The sequence below is a fragment of the Fusarium tjaetaba genome, assembly GCF_013396195.1.
Source record: "Fusarium tjaetaba strain NRRL 66243 chromosome Unknown NRRL66243_c0000024, whole genome shotgun sequence".
Taxonomy (NCBI): domain Eukaryota; kingdom Fungi; phylum Ascomycota; class Sordariomycetes; order Hypocreales; family Nectriaceae; genus Fusarium; species Fusarium tjaetaba.
In genome coordinates this window covers 255,002-278,106 of record NW_023501220.1, presented here as the reverse complement: position 1 = coordinate 278,106, position 23,105 = coordinate 255,002, and the positions used below count along the sequence as shown (strand labels likewise).

The 23,105-nt window shown below is 49.8% G+C and overlaps 9 protein-coding genes across 9 annotated transcripts; 4 read left to right on the top strand and 5 right to left on the bottom strand.

Moving 5' to 3' along the window:
• Positions 1–1,286: 1,286 nt before the first annotated feature.
• FTJAE_1245 (dihydrolipoamide acetyltransferase component pyruvate dehydrogenase complex) lies at positions 1,287–2,785 on the top strand (the record flags this gene model as incomplete). The annotated part of the gene is made up of 2 exons (XM_037345496.1): positions 1,287–1,604; positions 1,730–2,785. 2 exons carry the CDS (start codon positions 1,287–1,289, stop codon positions 2,783–2,785), a joined length of 1,374 nt encoding a protein of 457 aa, XP_037211717.1.
• Positions 2,786–3,662: 877 nt separating this feature from the next.
• FTJAE_1244 (c6 zinc finger) lies at positions 3,663–6,186 on the bottom strand (the record flags this gene model as incomplete). The annotated part of the gene is made up of 2 exons (XM_037345485.1): positions 3,663–5,450; positions 5,500–6,186. 2 exons carry the CDS (start codon positions 6,184–6,186, stop codon positions 3,663–3,665), a joined length of 2,475 nt encoding a protein of 824 aa, XP_037211716.1.
• A 550-nt stretch (positions 6,187–6,736) lies between these two features.
• On the bottom strand, positions 6,737–8,305 carry FTJAE_1243 (uncharacterized protein; the record flags this gene model as incomplete). The annotated part of the gene is made up of 1 exon (XM_037345474.1): positions 6,737–8,305. The coding sequence occupies one exon, from the start codon at positions 8,303–8,305 to the stop codon at positions 6,737–6,739; it is 1,569 nt and encodes a 522-aa protein (XP_037211715.1).
• A 1,007-nt stretch (positions 8,306–9,312) lies between these two features.
• FTJAE_1242 (SEC7 component of non-clathrin vesicle coat) lies at positions 9,313–14,865 on the top strand (the record flags this gene model as incomplete). Its single annotated transcript, XM_037345463.1, has 2 exons — positions 9,313–10,581; positions 10,633–14,865. 2 exons carry the CDS (start codon positions 9,313–9,315, stop codon positions 14,863–14,865), a joined length of 5,502 nt encoding a protein of 1,833 aa, XP_037211714.1.
• A 433-nt stretch (positions 14,866–15,298) lies between these two features.
• FTJAE_1241 (uncharacterized protein) lies at positions 15,299–16,457 on the bottom strand (the record flags this gene model as incomplete). The annotated part of the gene is made up of 2 exons (XM_037345453.1): positions 15,299–16,254; positions 16,304–16,457. 2 exons carry the CDS (start codon positions 16,455–16,457, stop codon positions 15,299–15,301), a joined length of 1,110 nt encoding a protein of 369 aa, XP_037211713.1.
• A 571-nt stretch (positions 16,458–17,028) lies between these two features.
• On the top strand, positions 17,029–17,911 carry FTJAE_1240 (DNA-directed RNA polymerase III subunit RPC7; the record flags this gene model as incomplete). Its single annotated transcript, XM_037345442.1, has 2 exons — positions 17,029–17,148; positions 17,234–17,911. 2 exons carry the CDS (start codon positions 17,029–17,031, stop codon positions 17,909–17,911), a joined length of 798 nt encoding a protein of 265 aa, XP_037211712.1.
• A 491-nt stretch (positions 17,912–18,402) lies between these two features.
• Positions 18,403–20,016, bottom strand: FTJAE_1239 (uncharacterized protein; the record flags this gene model as incomplete). Its single annotated transcript, XM_037345430.1, has 4 exons — positions 18,403–19,201; positions 19,250–19,436; positions 19,508–19,866; positions 19,946–20,016. The coding sequence occupies 4 exons, from the start codon at positions 20,014–20,016 to the stop codon at positions 18,403–18,405; spliced, it is 1,416 nt and encodes a 471-aa protein (XP_037211711.1).
• A 350-nt stretch (positions 20,017–20,366) lies between these two features.
• On the top strand, positions 20,367–21,522 carry FTJAE_1238 (pre-mrna polyadenylation factor fip1; the record flags this gene model as incomplete). The annotated part of the gene is made up of 4 exons (XM_037345419.1): positions 20,367–20,531; positions 20,583–20,635; positions 20,695–20,927; positions 20,981–21,522. The coding sequence occupies 4 exons, from the start codon at positions 20,367–20,369 to the stop codon at positions 21,520–21,522; spliced, it is 993 nt and encodes a 330-aa protein (XP_037211710.1).
• A 228-nt stretch (positions 21,523–21,750) lies between these two features.
• On the bottom strand, positions 21,751–22,674 carry FTJAE_1237 (uncharacterized protein; the record flags this gene model as incomplete). The annotated part of the gene is made up of 1 exon (XM_037345408.1): positions 21,751–22,674. One exon carries the CDS (start codon positions 22,672–22,674, stop codon positions 21,751–21,753), a length of 924 nt encoding a protein of 307 aa, XP_037211709.1.
• Positions 22,675–23,105: the final 431 nt, after the last annotated feature.

Below are 23,105 nucleotides of genomic sequence, written 5' to 3'. Positions count from 1 at the left end.
TAATGATGATAATTTAGATTTCTTCCTTTAATGATCATGAGTTGGCACTGGATCTTTGATGACCGTCGACGACTTGCATAGTGACTGACCGTGGTCTGCTCAGGATAGCAATTTATTGCTGCTCAGAAACATCTGCGCACGAATGGGCCCATATCACATCACGGGTTTCATGTCGCGAACACCCCGCAACTTTATTAACAATGCTTCTTCTCCATCTTCTTCTCCATATGGAGAGCGTTTTGCATCTGGCAGTTGAAGTCGTCGGGTCGTCAAGGGTCTTCTCCAGAGTGTTTATTCCCGTGGACTCACAAAAACTTGCGTAAAAATCGACCAATTGAACCCCCCCACCATGATCCGGGCCGATCTGTCCCGAAGTCAGGATGGGACAATTTGGCCGAAGAAAATTCAGCAACTCCGGAGTGCCAGATAAGATACTTCAGCAGGGCCTTAATAATTGTCTCAACATAAATATCAGGAAGTATTGAGGTTTAAACATGTCGGCCAAGCTGGGGGACTTGGGCGGTGTAATAGAGTGTAATTGGCAAACGAATGCTTCATCTACAACATTGATAACTCTCAGTGACTTACACACGCGTTGTTCGCTATTCTTGTTCACCCGGACTTCGCTCATATCGCGTAATGATCCCCCGAACCCAAGGTACCATGATGGCGTCCACGTCCCTTTTTTTTTGTTGCGAGCTCCAAATCCTTCCCAATTGGCGGGTCATCCCAGTCCCGTGTATGAGGGCTAAAGTTCAGTGACTTACAGTGCATCAATCCCCTAAAATCTTTGAGAAATGGCCCCAAATGCCCTGAATCTGCCCGAATGTTGTCCTCTCAACGGTCGCATCGGAACTTCAGAACCACCAACGCTGGGTTCTCTTCAAGGCCCCTGCAGCCACTTTGAGTCCCGAAGCGGTTTAGCCCACGCCAAAGCTCCAAAGTACCTCACTCTTCGGAGCTCAACACGCAAAAAACTCCACGTCTATCCATCCCCAAGAATTTCCTCCGATCCCGACTCTTTCTCTCCCTCTCCTTCTCACGCCAGAGCTGCATCACTCTCCGTCCTTGATCTCTTCGTTCCGCTCCTCGAGTTTCTGTTCGTGGCCGTCAGTCACGCATCTCGATACTTCTGCTTTCAATTGCCCTTCCGGCCGGTGAGTGCTTTTCTCAGAGCCCCCAAAATCCCCAAAAGTGGCTCAGCCACGTTCATATTCGCGCTTCCCCCCCATGTCCATCACCGACTAACATCTCCGTCCTTCAGAAAGATCTTAATACCTCCCACAATGCTCAGCGCCGCTCTCCGAAGGCGCGTTCTCGCCCCTACCCATAGCGCCCTGCGAACCGGCTTTGCTGCCCACGTTGTGCGACACTATGCCTCGTTCCCCGAGCACCAGGTCATCAAGATGCCCGCTCTGTCGCCCACCATGCAGGCTGGTAACATTGGCGCTTGGCAGAAGAAGCCCGGTGACTCCATCGCCCCTGGTGATGTCCTGGTAGAGATTGAGACCGACAAGGCCCAGATGGACTTTGAGTTCCAGGAGGAGGGTGTCATTGCCAAGATCCTCAAGGATGCTGGTGAGAAGGATATTCCCGTTGGAAGCGTAAGTTCCTCACTTTTTTGAAACCACTCAGGTCACCTCTCGGTCCTCGGGGTATCTACCTCCAACGCTCAATATCACTCAATGCTGTTTAAATCATGTCACTAACATGCAATTCTCTGATATAGCCCATTGCCGTCCTTGTTGAGGAAGGTACTGATATCTCCGCCTTCGAGAAGTTCTCCGTTGAGGACGCTGGTGGTGACGCCGCTAAGCCCGCTGCTCCCAAGAAGGAGGAGAAGTCCGAGTCCAAGTCTGAGTCCGCTTCCGCCCCCGAGCCTACTCCTGAGCCTCAACAATACCAGTCTGAGGGCCGTCTCCAGACTGCTCTCGACCGTCTCCCCAACATCTCCGCTTCCGCCAAGCGACTTGCCCGCGAGAAGGGTATTAGCATCGACGGCCTCAAGGGTACTGGCAAGAACGGTCAGATCACCGAGGATGATGTCAAGAAGGCCAGCAGCACCCCCGCCGCCAGCAGCGCCGCCAGCGCTTCCTACGAGGACATTCCCATCAGCGGCATGCGCAAGACCATTGCCAACCGCCTGGTCGAGTCCACCCAGACCAACCCTCACTTCTACGTCACCAGCTCCATCTCCGTCAGCAAGCTCCTCAAGCTCCGCCAGGCTCTGAACAGCTCTGCCGATGGCAAGTACAAGCTCTCCGTCAACGATTTCCTCATCAAGGCTATCGCTGTCGCTAGCCGCAAGGTTCCCCAGGTCAACTCCAGCTGGCGCGACGGTAACATCCGCCAGTTCAACAACGTCGACGTCTCAGTTGCCGTTTCCACACCCACTGGTCTCATCACCCCTATTGTCACCGGTGTTGAGGGCCGTGGCCTCGAGGCCATCTCTAGCCAGGTCAAGTCTCTCGCCAAGAAGGCTCGTGATGGCAAGCTCAAGCCTGAGGAGTACCAGGGTGGTACCATTTCTATCTCCAACATGGGCATGAACCCCGCTGTTGACCACTTCACTGCTGTCATCAACCCTCCCCAGGCTGCCATCCTCGCTGTTGGCACCACCAAGAAGGTTGCCATCCCCGCCGAGAACGAGGCCGGTGTTGAGTTCGACGACCAAATCACCCTTACTGCCAGCTTTGACCACAAGGTCGTTGACGGTGCTGTCGGTGCTGAGTGGCTCAAGGAGCTCAAGCAGGTTCTTGAGAACCCTCTTGAGCTTCTTCTGTAAATTAGGGGTAGAGCGTCAAGTAGCCCCTGAAAACCGAATTATGCTGGGAAAGTTGAAAGGGCTAGTACAGCGAGGAATGACTTTTTTATAGAACAGGAGGAGATGATCTCTGAGGGATGGGGATGCGGTAAGGAGTTTACTTGGGATATCGTGGGGACACCCATGAGAGCATTCCTGGGTAAGAATGGGTGAATCACGACGGCGATGAGCATCTATGAGGACACCCACAGAGCTTCTTCGTCTGATCACGCCGCAGCATTCGTGGAAGATTTACGAGGCCGGAAAAGCCCGTGTACAATGACCATTGATTAATAATGTTATATCTTTTCGAACTTGGGGGGTGTTTTGGACAAAGAATCTATTGCATATGCCCTCATTATATGTTTCCTCCTATTGCACGCTTTACGACCGCCGGATATGACTACTTAAACTGTGCCTACACTGCATATATCACGACAAAATCTGAATATACGATTCTCTCCTCATACGATGAATAGCTTGGTCTGTGTGAGGCAATTACTGATATAGGTCATCTGGAGACCAAGTTCCAGCTGACAAGATGTAGTACTCGGTAATAATCTGCTGGGATTCGCATGGAAATTGGTGAGGCTCTGGGGAATGTTTGATGCTTATCCTAAACTCATACCCTTTCCCCTGGATTTACCTAAATCTATCCTAAACTTCACAAAGTTTGCTAAACTCATCCTACACTTTCCTAAGTTTTCTGAACTTATCCTATACTTCGACTAACTCTTCAGAAGACAAGCAAGTAGGTTCAGTAGAGAAGAGGCGGCCATGTCAAGTGCCCAAGTACATCAATACATAAGGTGAGATTTTCCTTCATCATCAAGTCATTACAGATCCCTCAACGCCAGGTTCAAAACTGTGACACAACTGATGGATCGACGGAGTCAAACTGCTGAGGCATACCCATGCCACCTCGAGCCCAGTTGAACGCTCCCATTCCATCAAGACCAAGGTCACCACCCATTACCATCCAGTCAAAGGGCATCTCCATAATACCCTGCATTGCATCGCTATCCATCGCTGGCACATCAATGTGTATAGCCTCTTCGTTTTCAGGCTCATCAAGCGATAAACCTTCTCTCTCGGCGACTTCTTTCAGCAAGTCATAGGCTTTTATACTCATACTTGCTCCTGTATCAACAACTACTTGATAGACATCTTCCTGCGGTAGCCCTATCTCAAGAGCGTCTGCGAGGGCGAGAGACGCAACAACGAAACAATATCCTTTTACGCCTGTCTCTCCAGCACGTATCCGTCTCTCGAACCAAGTCTCCGCACTTTGGAGAACGGCGCGAAGTTCAAAGAGGTTCATGACAGGGCCGCCGCCGAGGCTATCATTCTGCTCCTCTGACTTCTTGATAAACTCGAGCGCAACAGAGAAGAGTGTTTGAGTTGGGATCACACGGAACACGCCCGCTCCGTTTGTGATGAGGCGGTGAAAGCTGACTAAGGGGTCCAAGGAGCCTCCAGGAGCAGAGGTACCGTAGCGAGGTGTCGATAGGCCAGTGATCTGCGCGAGCTTCAGAGACGAGTCGAGGGATACTTTGCGAGAGTAGTAGTAGGTTGGATCGAGGGCGGAGCGGGCGACCATGGGTTGATGAAGAGAGAGGAAGCAACGGTATGTGAACATTTGAACAAGAGAGCTGTGGAAATGGGTAAAGATTGTTCGGGGCTGGTGCCTCTGGGCCTCTGATAGAGCAGCAAGTGTCTCTGTTAATGTGCGGCATGCCTTTGTGAGTTCAGAGTTCAGCCGGAGTGTCTCGGCGTAGGACTCCTTGGATCTAAATTCGTTGACGTGCTTGATAATGATGAGGCGAAGAGCAAAGGACTTTTGAAGCGCGAGTTGGACTGACATATCAGTCAGAGTTTCGGGATCGCCAGTTGGTTTTCTATCTGAATCTGGCTCGTCTGTGAGTTGATCATCGTTCAAATTTGCTGGGGGGCGTGTATCGTAGTGTTTCGAGGAGAGAAGAGGGGGGCCTCCAGCATCGTAGGAGCATTGTAGATTAAGCTCGAGGATAGTTGCCCAGAGGCGGCGACGGATCTCGGAACGGTAAACGGACATGTTCCCAAGATGCCTTGGGTCCCGATGTAATCCCATGTACATAGCCTGTCTGACGAGACTCCCAGCCGAAACCCAGGTAAGGTCTTGGCCAACTGCACAACACGCTTTGGCGATGACCAGCATGCACATGATCTGAATACCAGCTATAGTCATTCTGCTCTTTTCAGGGGGTATCACAAGCCAGATTTGGGCCTCATGGACCCACTGCATTGAAGTCGCACGCAAGCTGAAGACATCATCGTGTAGAGTTGCTCCGATGGCCATGCATAGCTGCAGCTGGATCAGGAAAACCTGACTGGAGGCTTCAGGATTCTGCCAGTAGCGCTCATACTCAGACATGAAGGTTGGACGGTGAAGAATCCGAACCACGCCCTCAAAGGTGTCAAAATAGGCATTAACAAGCTGATCGGCAAGGCCACGCTCAGGTATGTTTTCGCCCAACTTGTCAGTCGACACAGCTTTGGAGCGATTTGCTTTGATGATACGACCCAGAACTTTACATTTGACAAAACCACCGTGATGTTGATTCCTGTGAGTCTCTGCCTCCTTGAGCATATCAAAAACACCGGGAAACTATAAGATCTGGTTAGGAAGATTCTGTTACGTGAAATGGACTACTGACCATGTGAATGCCGTTCATCCAGTGACTTTGACCAAAGAACCTCGTCTTAGATACAGTCCCTTTCATAGGAGCCGACTCAGCTTCCTGGTCATCAGGCTGTATAAACTTGTCTTCTGCTGGTTGTGTGATGTAACAAGACTCGGCTAGCTTCTGCTCCAGCTCCTTGACCCTCGCAGCCAGGGCATCAACAGTGGAGGCCTCTGAGTTGGATCCTACTGTTGAGCTCGGGATGCTAGAAGATTTTTGCCTTGCAGATGAGTTTGATGGAGACTGTCTCTGGGTAGTTCCAATGGCTGGGGCTGACCTAGCCGGCACTTGGGAGTTTGAGTCTGCAGCACCAGCATGAACTGTGCCTTTCTTGGCACGTGAAGCTGGGATGTGAGTTGGTGCATAAGTGCAAGGTGATATCTTAGATTTGACGCAGTTTACACAAGGTAGACTACGATCACATCGAATCTTGCGGCGCCGGCATTGCTCACACGAGAGGGCCGGCCGGCGCCGCTTCTTCTCCGTCTTGGCGGCCGAGGACACGGTTCCACCACCGGCAGTTGCTGTCTCGGCCGGTAGATCAAAGGAAGTGTCCTGCAGATCTGTCGCTTCTGTAAAGGTCTCCTGACTTACATCCAGCGGAGTATTAAAGAAGAAGCTGGGGGTTGAGAGTGTGATTGGGGGTGAATTGCCGGGCATACTTGATGGATCGAGCTCAAAGAACTCGGCCAAAGAACAAACAAAAAACAGCGAGACACGGCGAATTGAACAATGCGAATAGTCTGGAGAAGAGCTGTAAATTGAAGTACATTTCTGTGATACAATGGCTGGGGATATGGGCAGTATCATTCGGTGGAGATGCAAAAGGCCGAGCCAAAAGACCGAGATTCTATAAGTGACAGTCATGTAAGCTAACTCTATAGGGAAATGGTAAAGATCCCCCAGAAGTTGCTGATGCAGAAGCAGGCGATTCCTGCTGATTATTAGTGTAAATCTTAAACGATTATAGACTCTCAGAGTAAGATTCGGTTGAGGGTTGGTCCGATTACTATATAATGCTCGGACATACGTGGACATTGAGGACTTAAGACGTCAACTCTTTAGTGCAATGACTACGGAGTACGGCATCGGACTTATCTTATCAATCAAGATTTGGACATCCATTCGTACGAGTTAACGATCGATGTTAGTCTATACTGTCTGTCTGTCTTCGTTTTGAATATCCTGCAGGACACGCATAGTCCACGCATCATGATTCATCATCAACATCACCTTTAGCCTCATCCTTCTCTTGCCATCCTTCTCTCGGCTTTGCAGCTTTGGCTAATAGATTCCTCGTCACTTCTAATCGAAATATCTGGGGCCCAATTTCTTCATCACTTTTGCGATGCGCCTCCACCCAAGTTCGGATTTGCCCTCGGACTTCCTTGTTGCTCGTAACGGTCGTCAGCCCAGCCGCCCACCCATACATGAAGATAGACAACTTAGAGCTCTTGAAGCCGCTACTCAAAGCCACGTCATGGGCGACCTGAGGAAGGCTCCCTTTGGAAATGCCACAATCAATAGCTTGCATATCCCATGCCTCGTCGATTGCAGAAACAGGTATCTGAACATCAGGTGGTAAGGGGTAAATGGTGAGTTGCTGAAAACGCTGCCGTGTGCGGTCCGAAGACATTTGTTCTATATCATCACCCCAAGGTACCAATAATCTCCCTCGCTCGCGCTCAGTCTCGGTTCCAACAGTTCGTAGCACATCGTGAAAATGATCCGCTGCTTCACGGGTACATACGAGTTTGCGGCCTGCTAACACGGGGTACAACACCCGAGACATGAGACCCCCTTCATGAGCATTCTCTTCGTCTATCTGGGCACGCGTCGTACGCGACTGCCACGGTTGGGGCTCAAGTCTGAGATGAGTCAAGTCGGAAATAAGATCGATGAGGATGGTGTGATCAAGGTTGATGGTGGATGTGAGTGATGCAAGCTCATTGCCAACAAGATTGTCAATAGCTTCGTCAAGCGGAGGAGGCGATGCCGCGGCAAAGTCGCTGTCTTGATCCTCGATTATGACTTTGACCAGTGGATCAATGTGTTCTAGTTGATCAAGGACTATGTCAAGCTCCCTTTCACCTCGACTAAGACCAGTCAGAACCAGACGTATTTGAGGGAATCTGTATTCATGACGATTCATTCTTGCAGCATTTACCAGCCGTTGTACGTATTTTGCCAATGGGGTATCCTCCCACTCATCCCGGTCGACTTCATCACCGAGTTCATGGTCACCCCATCCCCAGCCGCTATCGTTCAACTGACGAGCGAGTCTATCGCGAGAGATGGCTTTAGCAGCAATCCATTCTCGTCCTTCTTGAACAACATCGACCTCAACGCGAGCCTGTTCTTTTAGGAGTCTGTGCAGATTGTGTTTCTCCTGCCCCGAGACCTGTCGTTTTTGGATCTCCTCTTTTCGCAAATCTTTTGACGAGCCTTGAAAGGACTGATTTATAGCAGCGAAGCTATGGCTTTTCTTTAGACGGTTCCACTGAGCAATACCCTGCGTCGTTGTGGTGACGCTCGCATCAAGCTTCTGTTCTCGTTTTTTGAGTTGCAGATCATCAAGACTCGTACTTGAGACTGATAATTCAGTGAAAAGATTGGATAATGTTGCGTTTTCCCGTTCCAATGTGCGCAAGAAAGATGGTAAACCAGATGTAGATCTAGATTTCAATTGCAGAGCCTGGATGAATTGCTTGACTTCATGTATGGTACTGTCGAGCAAAGTCGAGTGCCTTTTTGCCGAATCGAGTAGTTTCTGTTCCATTTTGCTGACTTCCAACTTATACAGAGACTTTTCAGAGTTGGGTCTAGGGGAGGCAAGAAAACCTGCGTGACAAAAAAGCTTAGGTAAGCTTATGATAGACTTAGGCAAATTTGATAGCCACTTGGTAGGTCTTTGGAATGCTTATTTTTGGTACCCATCTTGGATGTGGAAGTTTTCTTGCTCATTAAGGCATGTCTCTCATAAGAGGCTGGCTTATATACTTGCAGACTTTGAATAAGTTGTAGTCGAATGTTGGCATATGCCTTGAACGGAAATGAATATTATAATTGACTTAGTCTTTTGTGAGAGAAGCTCTATGATTGTTCATTTAAATAAGCCCTCTCGGTATCTTCTGATAGATCGAACTTAGGTAACACGGCCAAAATAGTTCTACATCTGTCTCCATGAATCTTTTTCTGCAAGCCAAGGACACTACGGTGATTAGGCATTCACTCAGCCACACGTGGCTATTGAAATGACTTAGAAAGTTGTACTGGTACCTGTCTGAGAAGACACTACATCCATTCTTGGCCGCTAATTGGCGGGCAGCTTACGAGGACTTCCCTGGGCTAGGGGTCCCGTAGTTAGAGCTCATTTTCGGGAAGCGGAGCCTCTGGAAACGCTGTCCACTTTGACTTCGTACCCCTGGTACTGCACTTGTTACAGTGTAATAGCTTTGAGAAGGGTCAGAAGCTGACAACAACCCCAAGACACGGGCTATTTTCCTCTTCTCCCATCTTTTTTGTTGGCTTCTGTCCAAGCTGTATACCCACGGCCGTAATTGACCTTTGCCATACAATTCAATCTTTGGGCTGCGCCGAGACTTCAAAGGTTCCATTACATTGGAGGCACATGAACTTAGCTCCCTCTCCCGCAGCGCGCCCACGTCTCCTTTCTTTAATTGCCCTGGGAGCGACATCAACTTTACAACCTCTCTCCTTCGACTTCAATCCTCTCGACTCTCTGCACCCTAAGCGAATGGCCACTGGTCCTTTCTGCGCTCCCCCATGAGCTCCCTCAAATTTGTGGTGTCCTCACTTGAGGCCATTGCCTCGTCCAAGGATGCTCAGCGCAACAAGCAACTGGCCGACTCTACTACCAAAGCACTTGACGCCATCAAAGAACAGGACCAGCTTCCTGATCCCGAGATCGTGTTTGCTCCTCTGCAGCTAGCCTCGCGATCCACAAATGTCCAGCTTACTACGACCGCACTCGATTGCATCGGCAAGCTCATCTCATACTCGTACTTCTCCGTGCCAAGTAACCCCCCCGAGGGAACCGAAGAGGGTGCCGAACCTGTCCCTCCCCTGATCGAGCGAGCGATTGATACGATATGTAATTGTTTCCAAGGCGAAACGACTGCAGTTGAGATCCAGCTTCAGATTGTCAAATCCTTGCTTGCCGCCGTTCTCAATGATAAAATCGTCGTCCATGGCGCTGGTCTCCTCAAGGCCGTCCGCCAAGTTTACAATGTCTTTTTGTTGTCGCGGAGCACGGCCAACCAGCAGGTTGCTCAGGGAACCTTGACGCAGATGGTCGGTACCGTTTTTGAACGAGTCAAGACGAGATTACATATGAAGGAGGCTCGCCTGAACCTGGAGCATCTCAAGCATGGAGCCAGCAATGCCACGTTCGACCAGGCTGACACCCCCAACGGTGCCAATGACCATAACGACCGCGACGAATCCCCAGCTGAGCACTCCGAAGCTATGAATGCATCGGCCGAACCTCCCGAGAGTGGCGCCAAGCTTACATTGAAAGATCTTGAGCATCGCAAGAGCTTTGACGACTCGAACCTGGGCGACGGTCCTACCATGGTAACGAGACTTCAACCCGAGCGCAAGGAAACAGGTACTCCGGTCTCTGACCAGGCCGGCCAGGAGACTTCAAATACGGAAGATGGTGAGGTATTGGACGCCGAGGACGAGGTCTACATCCGTGATGCTTATCTCGTCTTTCGCTCCTTTTGCAACCTGTCAACCAAGGTTCTGCCACCCGACCAGCTTTACGACGTCCGTGGCCAGCCAATGCGCTCCAAACTCATTTCTCTTCACCTTATTCACACCCTTCTGAACAACAACATTGCAGTTTTCACATCTCCATTTTGTACTATCAAGAATTCAAAAAGCGGCGAACCAACGAGTTTTCTTCAGGCTATCAAGTTCTACCTTTGTCTAAGTATAACACGCAACGGTGCCAGCTCTGTGGACCGCATATTCAATGTGAGCAGCGAGATATTCTGGCTGATGATCAAATATATGCGTGCCGACTTCAAGGTAAGACTGACACATGCACATAAAAGATGAGATAGCTTACACAGATGACAGAAAGAAATCGAGGTATTTTTGAATGAAATATACCTGGCACTGCTTGCACGAAGGACTGCGCCCCTTTCTCAAAAGTTGCAGTTTGTTACAATTCTGAACAGATTATGCGCTGATCCCAAGGCGCTTGTTGAAATTTACCTTAATTACGACTGTGACCAGACAGTTGATAATATTTACCAAACTATCATCGAAGACCTATCAAAGTTCTCCACCACTCCGCTTACTATCACTACAATCAACGAACAAGTCTATGAAGAGATGCGACTGAAGACAACGCCTGCGAGCGAGTGGCAGCTCAAAGCAACACTCCCGCCCCCTCTGACTGTTGCTCATATTGCTCCTCATCAGGAAACCGAACCTGACTATCCTAAAGAGTATGCAATCAAGCGCTTATCTATCGAAGCTTTAGTTGAGACTTTACGATCCATGGTGAACTGGTCGGCACCCATCCGAGGTGATCCAGAGCCTCCACGCTCTGAGAACCACGATCCTAAGGCTTCTCTCGATCTTCGACCGTCAATTGATCCAAGCATCAATGACAGTATCTCTCGTGTCGAAACTCCTCTACCACCATCAACCCCTATATTGGAGGATGACCCGGATCAACTGGAGAAGGAAAAAGCAAGGAAGACGGCGCTGATGAAGGGAATTAACCAATTCAATTTCAAGCCGAAGAAGGGTATTCAGATGCTTTTGCGCGATGGCTTCATTCCAAGCGACAGCCCGAAGGATATTGCCGAGTTTCTGATAAAGGAGGATAAGCTCGACAAGGCCCAAATCGGCGAGTACTTGGGTGAAGGTGACCAAAAGAATATTGACATCATGCACGCATTTGTCGATACCATGGAGTTTGCCAAGAGAAGATTTGTTGATTCTTTGCGCCAATTCCTCCAGTCCTTCCGCCTGCCTGGTGAAGCTCAGAAGATCGATCGTTTCATGCTGAAATTTGCGGAACGTTACGTTCTCGGAAACCCAAATGCCTTTGCCAATGCAGACACTGCATACGTGCTCGCCTATTCGGTCATCTTGCTCAACACTGATTTGCATAGCGTCAAGATTGCCAAGCGCATGAGCAAGGAGGAATTTATCAAGAACAACCGCGGTATTAACGACAATGCTGATTTACCCGATGACTATCTCCTCGGCATCTATGACGAGATCGCCGCCAACGAGATCGTCCTGAAGAGTGAACGTGACGCTGCCGCAGCGGCTGGCAATACACCAGCCCCATCTACCGGTATCGCTGCTGGTCTTGGCCAAGCTCTCTCTAACGTGGGTCGTGATTTACAGCGTGAGGCCTACATGCAACAATCCGAGGAAATTGCTCTGCGTTCTGAGCAGCTCTTCAAGGATCTGTTCAAGAGCCAACGTCGCAAAGCTGGCACAAAGTACATACTTGCAACGTCGTTCAAACATGTCAGCCCAATGTTTAACGTCACCTGGATGTCAATCTTCTCTACACTCTCAAGCCAGATTCAGAAGTCTCACAATCTTGAAGTCAACAAGCTGTGCCTAGAAGGCATGAAGCTCGCCACTCAAATTGCCTGCCTTTTTGATCTGTCGACGCCCAGAGAGGCTTTCATGTCGGCCTTGAAAAACACAACAAACTTGAACAACCCACAGGAAATGTTGGCCAAGAATATTGAGGCACTCAAGGTCGTTCTTGAGCTGGGACAGACTGAGGGCAACGTTCTTCGTGAGTCATGGAAGGACATCTTGATGTGTATCAGTCAGCTTGATCGACTTCAACTCATCTCGGGTGGAGTCGACGAGAGTGCCGTGCCTGATGTGTCTAAAGCTCGTTTCTTGCCACCACAGAGATCAGAAACCTCCGATTCTCGCTCTTCGTCAAACTCCAAGAAAACGACACGGGCCAGAGCAGGAACTGCATCCAAGGGCTTCTCCACGGAGATCGCCCTGGAGAGTCGGTCAGATGAGGTGATTCGCAGCGTCGACCGCATTTTCACCAACACGGCAACTCTTACCGGCGAGTCCATGGTTTACTTTGCCAGAGCTTTGACAGAAGTCAGTTGGGATGAGATCAAGGTGTCTGGTTCCAACGACTCACCTCGTACATACAGCTTGCAAAAGATTGTTGAAATCAGCTATTACAACATGAACCGTGTGAGATTCGAATGGAGCAACATTTGGGAGGTGTTTGGTGAGCATTTCAATCGTGTTGGATGCCACAATAACATGAACATTGTGTTCTTCGCTCTCGATTCTCTTCGTCAGCTGTCAATGAGATTCATGGAGATTGAAGAACTGGCTGGTTTCAAGTTCCAGAAAGATTTCCTGAAACCTTTTGAGCATGTCCTTGCCAACTCGCATAATGTGACCGTCAAAGACATGGTTCTCAGATGTCTGATACAAATGATCCAGGCCCGTGGAGATAACATCCGATCAGGCTGGCGGACCATGTTTGGTGTTTTCACAGTTGCTGCTCGTGATCCTCACGAGAGCATTGTCAATTTGGCCTACGAAAACGTCAACCAGGTGTACAAGACCAAGTTTGGAGTGGTTATTTCACAGGGCGCCTTCACCGATCTCATCGTATGCTTGACGGAGTTCTCCAAGAATCTCAAGTTTCAGAAGAAGAGCTTGGCAGCATTGGAACTATTGAAATCTCTGATTCCTGCTATGCTCAAGACACCCGAATGTCCATTGTCGCAAAAATACAACAATATCCCACCTCCAGATGGAGCCATACAGAATTCTGAAAAGCGATCCCGATCAAACACATCTGTTGAGGAGGGTTACTGGTTCCCTGTTCTTTTCGCCTTCCACGACGTTCTCATGACCGGAGAAGACTTGGAAGTGCGATCAAATGCTTTGGAGTATTTCTTTGAGACTCTGCTCAAGTATGGTGGCACTTTCCCGTCAGAGTTCTGGGACATCCTATGGCGTCAACAGCTCTATCCTATTTTCATGGTGTTGAGGTCCCGGCCAGAGATGTCTAATGTCCTCAACCACGAGGAATTGTCAGTCTGGCTATCGACCACTATGATCCAGGCTCTGCGGAATATGATCACTCTCTTCACGCATTACTTTGATGCCCTGGAGTACATGTTGGACAGATTCCTGGAACTTTTGGCGCTTTGCATCTGCCAGGAGAATGACACAATTTCTCGAATCGGAAGTAATTGCCTCCAACAGCTAATCCTCAAGAATGTGACCAAGTTCAAGCCTGAGCACTGGAATAAGCTTGTTGGCGCTTTCGTCGAGCTCTTTGAGCGAACTACCGCGTACCAACTCTTCACTGCCACTGCAATCAACAACACGGCGTCCATATCGCCGCCACCAAACGGCCTCGAGTTCTCGTCAACCTCCTCGGCAACCACGCCTATGGATGAGACATCTCTCAAAATCAACGGCAAGGAGGAATTGGAAGATGATCACAGTGTTCCACCCCCGTCAGCTGAAGATGAGCTCCAGACACCAACGGCTGACGGCCCCCATATCGCCCTTGAAGAGTTTAAACCGTCTTCCAACCTTCAGCAACAGCCTGTAGTGGTTACAGCGGCTCGAAGACGATTCTTCAACCGAATCATCTCCCGTTGTGTGTTGCAGCTCTTGATGATCGAGACAGTCAACGAGTTGTTCAGCAACGACACCGTCTACGCACATATTCCCTCCGCAGAGCTTCTTCGACTCATGACTTTACTTAAGCGGTCTTTCCAGTTCGCCCGCCGCTTCAACGAGGACAAGGAATTGCGCATGCGACTCTGGCGTGAGGGTTTCATGAAGCAGCCTCCCAACCTTCTGAAGCAGGAGAGTGGCTCGGCAGCTACTTACATCTCTATTTTGTTCCGTATGTTTGCGGATAATGCGCCTGAGCGACTGGAGAGCCGGCCTGCTGTGGAGGACGCATTGGTGCCCCTTTGCAAGGATATTGTTCACGGATACACTACGCTCGAAGAGGAGAGCCAGCATCGCAATATCGTTGCATGGCGGCCCGTTGTCGTCGATGTTTTAGAAGGCTTTGTCACGTTCCCTGAGGATGCTTTCAAGAAACACATCCCCGATTTCTACCCCCTTGCGGTTGAACTTCTCACCAAGGATCTTACCGCAGACTTGCGATCATCACTCCTCCTGGTCCTGCGACGAGTTGGAGAGGTTGGCCTGGGTATCGAGGGCATGACAAACGCGGGACAACGGCGAGACAGCGAAGCCAGCAGACTTACGGCAGAACCAGTTGGCGACCGAGAGGCGGATGCAAGGAGAATGCTTTAGGATGGCCTCCCTCCACGGTTGTTGACGGTGAGGAGAAGCAGGGCGTTGGATGGATTATTAGAGAATGTTGGTTTTCATGACGTTGTCCTAGATACCCCAGGCTACCCCATACGGCGATAGGCTGGCCTGGGAATTTGTATTATGAATTGTATCGAGATGTGACAATATACTGTATGTATCCATATCTATCTCATCAGTGCTGGTCATTATTTCATCGCGGGTATTAAAAACTTAGAATAGCTCGAAAACTCATCCTAAATTTAGGCACGTATTTCATTATATACTGTAGTTTCTCCTACAAACAGGAGGAGTAAAAGGTTTGATGTCATTGTATTGATATGCTGATCTCCGGTACTTAGGTAAACAACAGGTCCCTCCTTACTTCTACATTCTTTCTCTTTTGTTACTAAGCTCCGTCGAGATCAAACTGCACCTAGTCGAGGATTCGACTGATGTATCTAGCCAATAGTTCTGCCTCCTCCTGTATAGTCCGATCTGGAAGCGTTCTCAACGCATGCTTGAGTTCCTGGTCTTGTGAAGTCGCCGTCTTGATGACATTTCGCACAATAGCATCCTTATCCGCCGAGTCTCCTGCAATTCTCATGATGCTCACGAAGGATTCGTAAAAAACGATGAGAGTTTGATGCATGAGCACATCACTTGTGTCCACCATGCTCAGGGCCGCCCATTGAAGTAGCCCATGCCCTATGGACTCATCGGCGTACTCGGGAAGAGGGAACAGACCTGGGAATGGGGATATGGACATGGCACGTGGATGAAGCGCGGTAAGACGAGGAATGAGTCTAAGAAGGCGATCTTGAGCAAAAGTTGCTTGGCGGTTGATGATCGCGGGACGGCATAGTGAGACAATGAGTTCGAGGTAATGGCGATCCCATATTACGAGGCGCCAGAGACTGGCGTGACCTGGGACACGGCGCTTGATGAGCTGTGTTTCTGCTGGGCTGGTGCCATTCACGCCGTTCGACATGGTTGTGTCAGGAATGATGTCGCAATCAGTCTCTAGCAGACTGCCCAATACTCTGGTAGATCGACCACCGACATCTGCATCTGGTGAGCTCAGCCATATCCGAAGGAGCTCCTCGACGACCTCGGGCAACGAAGCCAGGGAATCAACCTCTGCAGGACTGGAGGCTGCCTTCTGGATGATGTTGAGAGCGAGTAAGTTTGCGCCAGGAAGCGGTGATTGGAGAGCGGACACAAGAGATTCGGCACCGCCGAGTGATAGGCACTGTGTGAAGGAGAAGGGAGAAAGAAGCTTAGTGGTCAGAGAGAAGACGACGCTGAGGCTTGCAGGATCCTGAGTAGTGGTCTTTAGGAGAGACATGAGCGGAGGGAGCAGAGTTGGCTGAATGATGGGGATGTTTGAAGCTGTAGTAAGTCAGCGCCTAGAACATCTGAGTTGTGGGTGGTTATTTACGTGTGAGTTGAAGCTCAACATCGTCAAAGAGCTTGTTGTTGAGTGGTGCCGATTCATTTCCTGGCTCATGAAGTTCAGTGAGATGGGCCAGTAATTCTGCAAGGCCAGTGAGAGGAGCGCTGTCGCTGTTCTGGGGCACGACACGCTCAGACATGTTTTCTTTATACGATGCCGATGAATACCTTACACAGCGAGACTGGCAAGGGTTGAGTGTCGTTGTAGTGAAATGTCCGTGTAGGTGATTGCAGTGGATGTAAGCTGCAAGTTCACGGAGGGGTACGTAGCCTAGGGAGCCTGAAGGGAACACCACGTAACATGTCGATTGTCGAGAGATGCATCTAGAATTTCTATGGCTACCGATATAGGTACAAACACTCAAATTAGCTCAAACACGTTCATTTTTTATCCCCTAACATTTGATGTTTCTGTAGAATAAAATGCAGTCATACTCGTCAACTACAATACAACGACACCTGCTCAGCGGGGCATCGTCATGGCGGAGAAATTCCGCCCTCTCTTTTTTCTTCTCGGCGCATTCTTCTCCAACTTAACTTACACCCCGCAAAAAATCATTCTGCGTCAAACCTCGATCGCGAATAGTAACGTCAGCTCTATAGCTGCAATCACAGTCAGCCTTACTCGACCCTCCATATAAATAACCCTCCCGTTCTTCGAATTGGCTCTGAACCCTCGATAAAACCACCACATTCCACGCGCGCACTCCAATGTCTCGAGGTGGTCGAGGAGGTGGCCGTGGTGGACGCGGCGGCGGTAGAGGTGGAAGACCTAATGTGCCCTGGGATACAGGCGATGAACCTGATGCGCGGCCATCTGAGCTATTTCCCGTATGTTCTTGTCTTCTGTGCTCTATCTCGATCTCAAAGCGCAAGAATTGTGACTCAGTGTGACACATCGCTGACTTACAAACAGCCATACCTCGTCCCTACTCCCCGAGAACTCGCCTCGCACGAAAAGGCAGCTGTACAACACTATCTTCTACTACGGCATCAAGTCCACGCCTCTCCTCTATATACATCCAAGCGCACAGCTCTCAATGATCCAACAGCACCCCGCAAACACTACGGCCAGGCACAGAAGAATGCCCGCTTCGGCATCAAGAGCAAGGCCTCTTTAGATCCCTTTACCGCGGTACCTACCTACTCCCATAAGTTCGTTCGCGAGGAACGTGCTCTTCCAGATTGGTCCGATCGTCCAGTATGTCGCGAGCTCTTCCCTATGGAACTTTACGAAACTATCGACGCTGCATCCGCCAACGACGGCGGTCTTCCAGGAGGTTTCAAGCGCCGGAAGTTGGAGCTGAGCAGCGTAAGCGCACTTCCTAGTGCAGAGGAAGCTTTTGGTATGGGAGGTGATGGCGAAGACGAGATGCAGGGCCGTAATCTCCTTGAACGGTTACAGGCGCTCAAGGAAGAAGAGGGCGACGAAGCTGGCGATCTTGAAGACGAAGAAGGCATGGAAGAGGAAGAGCAGGATGAAGTTTACGACGACGAAGATGCGGGCGATTATGACGCTGAGAATTACTTTGACGGCGGTGACGAGTTTGACGATTATGGCGATGATGGTGGCGATGGAGAAGGGACTTATTAGTTGGCCGCTAAATGCTTTCACAAGGATAACAAAAAAGAGTATTTTGGAGAGGGCCAGCGATCATTTGTATATGTATATATATATCTCACGGCACAGCATTGGTTTGATACCCAAGTCCGCGATCTTCGTGGTCGTGGCAGATAATGAACTTGACATATTTGTATCAACCCTGTGATGTTGGTCTCGTATCCCTGTGAAGCCCAAAGCATTAAAATGGCCAGGAGAATTTGGTATCCTCAGATTTCCCTCAACCTTTCCTCTTCAATTTTCAATGGCTTCAGCAGCTTTTCTTTTGTCGAGTAATATTCATACATGTCGTAAGGTTGTATCCTCACTAAATACCCTGCTACAGTTGACAACCCCGTACCCTTCGCTTCACCCAAATAATGCTTCTGTGGCCCTTTCTTCAAACATGAAACGGACTCTTGCAATGTCCAACAGACTGATATTACCGCAGCACATTCCCTCCTTATCATTTATGCCGCCGTCTCCTACGCATTCATGCCCATGGCGTAAACTCCACTGTCCACAATCCCAGCCTGGAGGCGCGATAGCCGTTCTCGAGTGTCGGCAATCTGTCCGGCCTGGGCAACAATTGCGCTTCCCGTATCTCTGAGCGCCAATAAAACCTCGTTCAGTTGATCCTGGACGACTACGCTGCCTGCGCTGCGGTCGCGTAGAGCTCGGATCTGCTCATAAAGACCGTTCTCAACACCAGGCATATCTCGCTCAATATCATCTCGGTACTCATCGAGACGAGCCTTGTACTTTTCAATATCGTCACAGATACGGTTGAAGTAGGTGATCAGATCTTGGGCGTCCGCATGTGTCGAAGCAGCATTTGCGCCTCCAGAATCAGCAGCTGGAGCCTGGCTGGCGAAAAGACCAGTTTGGTGATAGTGTGTCGGGAGTTTGAGGTTATCGGCGCCTCGAAAGCATAGTCGGGCATCGGCGGCGTTCTTTCGGGTTTGATCCTGGAGAGCCTTGACGGTCTGAATATCGTTGTTGAGGGCAACTTGAACAGTTCGGAACTTTGACTCGACAAACTTCACATCTAAGCCCAGTTGCTCAATATCCTTCTCGTGCTGGGGCATGAACTCGCCAATCTCGTCTCGCATCTTGATAACTCGTTGGATACCCAAGTCCAGCAACGCAATTTCATCTTGTACGGGCTTAGCGAGGTCATCGAAGCGGGTACGGGGGCGGATGCTGTCGTAGTTGATTTGAACGGCTGAGACTTGGTTTGTGGATTGACCAAGGGTGTTGTTCTGCTGAGGCTGTGTTTGGCCACTGCTGAGAATTAGTGACTGTCTTGACAAGGAGCTTCGAGTAACTCACAACAGACTGGTGCCTGTAGCGGGCTTCGCCTGAGATTGGCCAAAGAGCCCTCCTGTGTTGCTTTGTGTATTTGTTGCTGTAGATTGGCCGAAAAGACCTGTACCTGTTTGTTGAGGCTGCTGAGTTTGATTTTGGGTAGATTGGCCAAAGAGGCCGGTGCCGGTCGTTGGAGGTTGCGCTGTAGTTCCTAAATATCCCAGTGAGCTCCCGAGATTTATGACTTCTGACCAAGCAGACCAGTTTCAATCTGCTACTGACCTTGTTGTTGGGTGTTGTTGGTAGCAGTGTTGCCAAAGAGCCCAGTACCTGTGCTCTGCGTCTGTTGAGTGTTTGTTGCGCCGGCAGCGCCAAAGAGACCACCGCCAGCTGCGGGCGTAGTTGTTGTCGCTGCCGTCGACTGTCCAAACAGGCCGCCTGTTGCAGGCTTTTGCGCAGCGTTGCCAAAGAGAGACATGGTGCCTGTTGCGCCGGGCGCTGTTGTTGTGTTGGCGGTGGGTGTAGAGGTGGTAGAAGAACCGAAGAGACTACCAGCGGCGGAGGGTTTAGAAGCGGCGGTTCCGCTATGGAATGGAGTGCGCCGGTTAGCAAGACGATTTCGACGAGATGAAGGTAACAAGCTGAGTTAGGTTGGGTAGGTAGTGCTGAGTTGGGTGGATATGATGGTGAATGATTGTTTTGTTAGAGGGTGGAGCTTACAAGGCGTTAGCAGCACCAGTGTTGATGCTTAAACCACCTGCTGGGCCGCTTGCTGAACGGATCAATGACATACTAAGGGCGAAAACAAAGCCCTTTGATTGAATGCGACAGTGTCTACAAAGTTAATTTCACGCGATCTGCCCGTGTTTTGACGCCGCGACACGACAAAAAAGTCTCCAAGCTTCTTGGAGAAGATGGCGCTTGGACCATTTTGGCATTCGGTGAACTTCGGTGAATGTCCCTAGAGCTACGGTGAGTCGAGTTCCGGAGAAATGCGGCGCCGAGCGACCAATAGCTGCTTTATTGTGAGAGCTTGAGCTTGACGTCTTTGTACTTACATATCAACTCTCGATATTTACCAATTCTAGTCGCAACTACTTAATTTTACACTTGCCAACTTCATATCGCTAGAACCGCAAACATGGATATCGACGACGAGGATGATTTTTATGTGCCAGATGAGCCAAAGACCGAGACCACAGTTCCGGAGGACAAGAAGCCAAAAGCGGATGATCTAGAAGAAGGCGAAGAAGAGGATGAGGGTGCCGCTATGGATGAGGACGATGACTCTGATGAGGATGACTCGGTATGCGATCTGCGACACGTCTAATACACACCAACTGACATAATTTCTCAGGACATCGACATCATCACAGAGCGCAAAGATGGCACAAAACCAGCACCACCACAGTACGCTATACCTTCATGCGCCGGGTTTGGGGGTTACTAACAGATCTTTCCAACTTTAGACAGTCCAAGTACAGTGATATTCGAAACATTCCCCAGAGAACAGCGTCAAGCGATGTGCCAACACAACCTGCGCCGGCACGTAAGGACTCAGAATCACGACCATCAGTAAACGTTGCTGCGCCAAGCGCCGACAAGACTTCTGCTGCGGCATCTAAATCAACGATAGACGTCAACGCAAACCCGATTCATCCTGGGACAGGAAAGCCTATCACTCAGGTCAACATTGACGAAGGTAAACGACACTACCAATTGTTGTCGCGCAAATACTAACATAAGGAATTCAAGACCTACCAGACAGCGACAAGCCATGGCGGAAACCCGGTACCGATATTAGCGACTACTTCAACTACGGCTTCGATGAATTCACATGGGCGCTTTACGCTTCCAAGCAAGAGACCGTTCGAGGAGAATTCGGAGCTGATGTCTTTGCCCAGAACAATAAGAAGATGATGGAAGACTTCAACATGATGATGATGGGCGGTATGGGTATGCCAGGAGCCGGTAACTCGGGTGCTCAGCAAGGGGGAATGCCTGGTGGAATGGATGGCATGCCTCCTGAGATGCAAGCCATGATGCAGCAGATGATGGCATCAGGTATGGACCCGAGCCAAATGGATCCCAGTCAGATGAATGCCATGTTCTCCGGTATGCAAAACGCTGGAGGAGCGGGTGCACAAGCAGCACAGGGTGGCCAAGGGGGCAACTTTGGCGGTGGTTTCGGCGGCAATCAAGGTGGTTTTGGGTATGATCAAAATATGTCTGGAGGTGGAGGTGGAGGAGGCGGCCGGGGAGGATTTGGGGGCCGCGGGCGTCGAGGGAGATGGTAGTGGCCGCTCTCTGAAGCCGTCCCTTCCACAGACCAAAACTAATGGGCTTTGTCGATTTGTTAATGGGAGAACCTGGCGTTGGGGCATTTTGCCGATAGGCATGGGACCATGATAGATTGGCTCTCTTCACGAGCTACTCTGAAGAACGAGTTATCACTAAGTGTAGGCTTGAACAAACGTCTTGAACTTGTCTCTGTACCTACAGATTATACCCAAGAAAAAAACTCCCTAGCTAAGCTTCACTTCGACGATCTTCGCTGGCTCTGTCTTCCCATCCACAGGCACTGCATTTGCTCCAGAAGTCGAAACGTACAGAACTCCCTCGTCCTCACCAAGCACGCATGCTGTTGAGCCTGCAACATCAAAGGCCTTTGCTTCGCCCGCCACCACCGCAACCTCTCCGCCAATAGCGGGGATTCGTACCACCGTGTTGGATATGTTGGTGCACACGTACATGGTTCCATCGCGAGTTACAGCGAAATCATCCGCGACAAGTCCCGGCGCAAGCGTTTCAACGGGACCTGCAGCCTGGGCTTCTTGTGTAACGGGTACACGGTATACACAGAAACGGCTTGTCGTCGTGTAATAGACATAAGTTTGCTCTGAGAAGCGATGGACTTTGATACCATTAAGGCCAACTTGAAAAGGGGCATCGGCTGGAATTGTAAATGTGTTGTCTTCCAGGGTAACGTTGTATGATCCTGTGGCAACACTGAGCTTGTATACTTTTCCATAGAGGCAATCTGTGACGAGCGCAGTGTTTTCATCCCATGCAGCTATGCCGTTGATCATGCCAATCTCAGGTATATCGGCTATCTTGGTCACCTTTGCCTGTTCACCAGCGAGATCTGCAACCCAGATACTCCATGATCCAGGCTCAGGTTTGGCACCTCCGATCATGTCAAATGAGCCCGCAGCTACCGCAAAGACATCAGATTTGAGGCAACAGATGCCGGTGAGTGCTGGGTTCGGGATGTCATCTGGAAGAGGGATGTGTAGGATCTTGAAGCCAATTGATTTCTCAGGATCAATCTCCCAGACCTCGGGGACATCGAGGCGAGTTGCCAAGATGGTTCCGCTGCGTCTGAGAGTGATGTTCTCAAACCACGTTGGCTGGGAGTCGAGTTGGAAAACAGTTCGAGTATTAGACATGTTTTTAGTGTTTTGTCGTGAACAACTTCTCCAAGGTTTGGCTCGTTCAGTCTATCGCATCTTTTGATACTGAATTGCTCCATTTAACAATTGCCTTTGCTTATCCACTGGGTAAGCAGGTTGCCACATCTCTTATTTCACAGTCAGCATAAGACGGAGAATCTGACACAAAATGAAGCCAGAAGGATTGGCGAGTCCTCGTTGCTGACCCAAATCATTTCTATAGCCAAGAACTACGTGTTTTGCAATCCTTGGTGAGTAGTTCAGCCCGAGTGCTCTTATCTGTGAAGAGATGAATCCCTGTTTGATGACTATGTAGATGTCATGGAGCCTGAAGGAAGGGTGATGTTTGACAGATCCAGTCACCATCCAGCGTACATATTTGCTGGATCAAATCAAAGAATATCTCATTGGCTTGGTATCGATAATCA